The sequence below is a fragment of the Macrotis lagotis genome, chromosome 2 (assembly GCF_037893015.1).
Source record: "Macrotis lagotis isolate mMagLag1 chromosome 2, bilby.v1.9.chrom.fasta, whole genome shotgun sequence".
Taxonomy (NCBI): Eukaryota; Metazoa; Chordata; class Mammalia; order Peramelemorphia; family Peramelidae; genus Macrotis; species Macrotis lagotis.
In genome coordinates this window covers 268,119,900-268,126,030 of record NC_133659.1, presented here as the reverse complement: position 1 = coordinate 268,126,030, position 6,131 = coordinate 268,119,900, and the positions used below count along the sequence as shown (strand labels likewise).

At 36.8% G+C, this 6,131-nt stretch overlaps 1 protein-coding gene across 1 annotated transcript in view; it reads right to left on the bottom strand.

Annotated features, from left to right (window-relative positions):
• Window positions 1-284: 284 nt before the first annotated feature.
• TPH2 (tryptophan hydroxylase 2) overlaps window positions 285-6,131 on the bottom strand; it is a 128,419-nt gene continuing 122,572 nt past the window's right edge. Inside the window, exons 10-11 of the mRNA XM_074220777.1 lie at window positions 1,922-2,055; window positions 285-1,173 (exon numbers count right to left, since the gene is read on the bottom strand). Of these exons, the coding sequence (XP_074076878.1) occupies window positions 999-1,173; window positions 1,922-2,055 (309 nt within the window). The 3' untranslated portion in view covers window positions 285-998. The remainder of the gene's footprint in view (window positions 1,174-1,921; window positions 2,056-6,131) is intronic.

The window sequence follows — 6,131 nt, the reverse complement described above, 5'->3', positions numbered from 1 at the left end:
ATCCTCAGAGTCAAAGCAACTTTCTTTTTTACATCCTGGCTATGTGACCCTAGATAAGTCCTTCTCCGTGTCCTACACAAGTCTTTAGGATGATAATTTGCAGAACAACCTGCATTGATAGAGGGAGTTTCATTATTTGGAGTTCACATCAATTCAATCATAAATCCAGTGCTGTACAATTCTTGTTTCCTCAAAAGATATGGAGAAGGCAAAATTCAACTTTGCTGTAATTTAAAAGAATAATGATTTTCATAATTTAAAAAAAGATCAGGAAATAAGGAGTCATTAAGGTGAGTCAGAGAAAGTGTGTTCTTGTCATTTTTAATGAGAATAAAAGCAGCAAGACATAGTGAATAGAACTCTACTTATTAGCTGGGTGATCATAAGCAAATCACTTAATCTCTCTGGGCCTCAAGCAAGTGTCTAAGACAGGGGTAGGTAACCTTTTTTCCTACAAAGGGACATTTGGATATTTATAATATCATTCTCAGGCTATATTTTATCAAACATTTAATTAATTCACACACCCCCAAAAGCTACTAGATTTAGAGAATTTCAAGTCCCTCTGAGGTTGCTGTGGCAACACCAGAACAAAACAGTTGGTAGGTGGAGATTCCCGCTCCAGGTCTAAGATTACAATTTGTAAATACCTTATGATCTGCCTTAGTGGAGGGAGTACACTCTCTAGGTCCTTTTTAAATAGATATGTGTACTTTCAGGATACAAAAGTAAGTATATTAAATCAACTATCTAGTCTTTAAATATTTTAAATCTCTTTTTGACATCTATGATGATTGTCAGCTATTATATTCTTCACACAGCAGCCTAATCTTATTTGATCTGGAAACTGCAATTAGGTAGATACACAATGATGCAGGTTACTAGCCAAGCTTCAGCACATAGAGGGTTGCTACAGAAGAAATGGCATCAGATGAAGCAGATTCATTTGCTATTAAGAGATGGAAAGGTGAGGCTGGCAAAGCAACTGGTTCCAGGCCTCAAATCCCCAAATATTTGTTCATCTTACTTAAAGCATCACACACTGTATTCAGATCACTTCGGAGGTCCTGGACCACATTCTCGATACTCCTGGTATCCTTCAGTATTTCAACACTCTGTGTATAAGGATTGAAGTACACAGAGAAGGGGCGAGTTATCGACTTGGCAAAGTCTCTGCAGAATAATAACAATAATAATAAAATATTAAATGATCAGCTGATCATTTAGCACTGGCAAGAGAGAGAGAAATGAGTCAAAGAACAGAGGGAAAAGGAGAGGGGAAAAGGGGGGGAGAGAAAGGAAGGATACGAAAAAAGAGAGAGATACAAGAAAGAACAACAGAAGAAGAGAGAGAAGAGAGGAAGAGAAAAAAAGAGAGACAAAAGAAACAAAAAAAAGAAGAGGAAAGAAAAATAGAGAGGACAGGGGTGGCTAGGTGGCACAGTGGATAAAGCGCCGGCCCTGGAGTCAGGAGTACTTGGGTTCAAATCCGGTTTCAGACACTTAATGATTACCTAGCTGTGTGGCCTTGGGAAAGCCACTTAACCCTGTCTGCCTTGCAAAAACCTAAAAAAAAATAGAGGACGGAAAGAGAGAAAGGGAGGGAGGGGAGAAGGAAAGAAGAGAGAGAAAGAAGGAAAAGAGAGGGGAAGAGAAAGGAGACAAGGATAAAATAAAACAAGAGGAGGAGATAGGAAAGAGAAAGAGAAGAGAAAGGGGAAGGGAGAAGGAAGAGAAAGAGGAAGGAAGGAAAGAAGGAAGGAAGGGAGGGAGGGAGAGAAGAAGGGAGGGAGAGAAGAAGGAAGGAAAGGAGAGAGAAAAAGAAGGAAGGGAGGGAAGGAGGATAGAAGAGAGAAAGAAAAGAGAAAATGAAAAAGACAGAAAAGTTATCTTTTTTAGACAGGAAAGGAAGTAAGTTTACCTCATCTTTTCTTTTGCTTCTTCAAAACTTTCAGAAACAAAATAGGCTTCCTGAAAGGTGGTGATAAGGCATTCCTGCAGGCAAGTTGTCTTTGGGTCAAACGCTTTCACGCAGGCCTTGTCAGACAGCGCATGCTGCAAAGGATACCCAGACACTTGCTAAGTTCCATAATGAGACTCCAAAGTTGCCTAACATCACATTACTACACCACACTCGATTGTAGAAGCATCCTCCAACCCCACTCAGTCGTTAGTTTCCCATGAATTATGGAGCTCTCTCATGCATAAGGTAAATTAGAGGTTATTTTTTTTTAAGTCTATTAGATACTGAGGGGGGAAATGGGATTATGGCGTTATTTTATTTATCATCAGCAAAATTTGTAGTGAAGGACAGTTCAGAGTCATACCCCAACAGGAATGGAATTTAAATCCAGGCTATGAATAGGAGCAGCACCACATAAATATACTCATAAATATTTCTCTATAAGCAATGTCCTGAAATTTCACTTAAATGGCAGAAGTAATAATTACCTGCGTAGAAAGGTAATTGGGGCTCTGACTGAACTATTTGTGGGAATAATCACAAGACATTTTTAGGCCAGATACTAAGCATCACCAGAGTGACTTTAAAAGTGAGTTACTCTGGGGTAGTGAGGTGGCAGAAAATATTATAAAACCAGCCCTGGTGTCCTAAGTTCAAATCCAGACTCAGACAGTTACTGGCTGGATAACCCTGGACAAGCCATTCAACTCTGATTGCTGCCCCCAAAAAGTGATTCCATATCAAAGATGATTACTTAAGATTGATTTATAGAATGTTGAAGAAATATATCACTTTCTATAAAATGTACCACATGGCCAGGGGTTGGGGGTTGGGGGGGAGTAATGAAAGGGAAGGAGGAATTAATAAAAGAGGTTAAAATTTATGCCCAAAGAAAAATGTTAGTACTTTCTGAAAAGTCATCAGGTCAGTTTTACTGCTTACATGATTGGCCCTGAGAACTGTAAGGAATGATGAGTGACTGTGGTTTCAAAAAAGGCAGACAAGAAGGGTCAATGTCTCTGCTTCTACTTCATATTTTCATCTGCTAATTTGCTAACCTTTGTATTATTTTTATTTTGCATTAAGAAACAAATATGATTATTATATTATTATACAAATGACAATAGAAAAACAAAATTGAATATGAAATCTTGAATGTGATTGCCTGGATTTTTTAAGCATATAATAAATTTAAAACTGTGATTCTATTACTGCCCTGTTTGAAAATGTCTCTGTTCACATTCCTTTTGCTCTCTTCTATGTATTTCATAAATGTTCTATTAACATTCTTTTTTCTTTTCTTCTTTTTTTGACAGCAGTATAACTCCCACCCTCAGTCCCTATGACTCTTCATTCCACCAAATAATAAGTCAACTCCCTTGTAACAAATATAGTCAAGCAAAATAGATTCATTAGTTGGGCTGTGTGTTTCAAGCTTGTTTGCCTAAAGTACAAGATTATTTAGAGTAAGAAAAATATTTCTGGGTAGCCTTAAAGTAATCTGCACAAGTCCTATATCATATAAATGTCAATAAATAAATCTAAGAGAAAATATTAACCTAGTCTAGCATTTAAAGTTCTACACAATTTGGATCCCACAAAGTCTTGTTTCATAGTGGATAGGGTGCTGGGTCAAGAATCCAGAAGCATGAGTTCAAATCAGGTCTGACCTTTACTAGTTTTGTGGCCTTGGGGAGTCCCTTAACCTCTGCTTGTTTCAGTTTTCTCAACTGTGAAATGGTAATGATCATAGCACCTACCTCCCAGGTCTTCTGTGAGGGAACACAGTGGCTGCCAGTACGTGTTACATATGGGCTAACTGGTGTTATTATGTGAAGATGTAGGAGATAGAATGGAAAGAGCACAGGTTTTTGGGATTCAGAAGGTCTAGGTTCAAATTCTGCCCCTGTCACTTGTGTGACCTTGAATGAGTAACTTAATTTCTTCAAGCCTCAGTTTCCTAATCTATAAAATGAGGGACTGGACTAGATGGTCTCTAAATCTATGATCCCTTTTCACAAACTCCATTCTAGTCCCAGTGGGTTTGCTTATTATTCCCTTAATAAATCCTGTGATATGCATGCTATTATTGTGCCCATTTTACCAAAGATGAAAATGAAGCTATGACAATTTATGTGACTTACCCAACCAGTCACCTAGGTAGTAAATGTTTAAGACAGAATTCAAACTCATATTTTGTCTCTAAATCTAGAACTCTAGCCACTATTTTTCTCTGTCATTTTATAAGGCTCCATATAAGACTCGGAACAATTTAAAACTTTAATGTGCACTAATGGGGAGGAGGGGCATGCATATGTTTTGTCTCCTCTCCTAAGCCTGTACACAACATTCCATTTCCCACCTCTGTGGTTTTACATGCTATATCTAACATGTCCCCTCCTCTCAAAGCCTGGTTCAATTGTTACCTCCCATAACAAAATCTTCTCTGGTTCTTCTCTAAGACTCAAAGTTCTCTTTCTCGTGTCATAACTGTGTCTGGTACTTGGTGTTCATTGATTCTATCCATTTGTATCCACACAATAGGATATGAGCTCTTTGAGGCCTCGGGTCTATATTGTTCTTGTTTTTAGTCTAAATATGAAGCCCAGAACTTTGTGAACAAGCAGAGGACCAATAAGCAAGTGTGATCCCATTGTGGGGCTCCAAATTCCTCTTTCTTTAGCCCTAACTCTCCCAAGCCTGTATGTGCTGAGCATCCTCTATGATGTCCAGCTTTATCTAATAGGATTTACTGGAGAAATTTCAAAAAGTTCCACCCACCCACATTTCTCATGTACTCTCCAGTCAGAAGACAACCTCTATTAAAAATAGCTGAGCCCCCCCCATTAGAAAGTGCATTTGAGCACCTCAAAAATAGCAGGTGAGTCCCCCAATAGACCGACAGTACATTGTCTTGTTATTTTTCTCTTCTGCTGTGTTCACCTGTCTCAATAAATGTGTATGTGAAACTGAGACTGCAGAAGGAATCTTCCAGTGAACTCATTTTCCCCCTCCAGAATCACTTCATTAATAAGCAGAAGGTCACTACACCTGTGATGCATCTGGGCTAAATTGAGTACAGTAGATTGAACATTAGGGATCTTTGGTTCCACATGACTGACAATTCCTTCCACTTAGAAAAACAATTCTACATTTTTTTCATTTTTTTAATTTCAAAATGAATGGCCTTTTAGGTTTACTGTTGTTTCCCCTAGAAAGAATGTTAGAACCATTTGAGTTTGGCTTTCTTTTTCAAATTTAGAGGTTATTCTCCTTTTGGTCACACACTAAGCTTACATCTTATCTAAAATCCCAGGATTTGACTGGGATAATATATATTAAGCACTTTGTACTATATACATGTTTGCTGTTAAGAGTTGAAATGTAGCACTTACATATTATTTATATAAAATGCTACAATTATACATATAATATATAATATAATAAATAATATATGATGTAGACAATATTATAATATATAATATTACTATATATTGCATAATTATATAATTGCAAAACATTTCTTACATGTTAATAACAGCTAACATTTACAAAGTGTTTTACAGTTTTGAAGTATTTTACATTTAGATAAAATATTTATTAAAAGATTACTGTGTATCAGATATTATGTATTAATAATATATGAGTCAGATATATATATTATTATTAACAGCTAAAATTTATATGACCCTTTAATGTCCTCAAAGAGGTTTTACATATCTAATCTCATTGTTTCCTCCCAAGAAGCCTATGAAATAGTGCTATTATTATCCCCATATTACAGATAAGGAAACTGAGACTGAGAAGTGATTTTCCCAGAGTCACACAGCTAATAAATATCTAAGGCAGGTACCCTGACCTCAATTACAGTGCTGTAGACACTACTTTAAGCTATCATCCTTATGGAACCAAATAGGGCTCTTTTAGTAGCAAATAAAAATGGGGACCAGAAGGAATTTGTACTCCCATTCTGCAAAACAACCAGAAAATGCTAGCAATCTCTGTTATTATATGTGTAAAGCTCTTTTCAAATCATATAGAATTTCGTTTTTTCTTTGTTAGTAGTAAAAAATCAATGAAGTTTTTATCATGGGAAAATTCATACTATGGAAATTTTGTGGCAGATATACCCAGCTGAGGATCACTTTGTCTTTCTTCACCCCTGAAG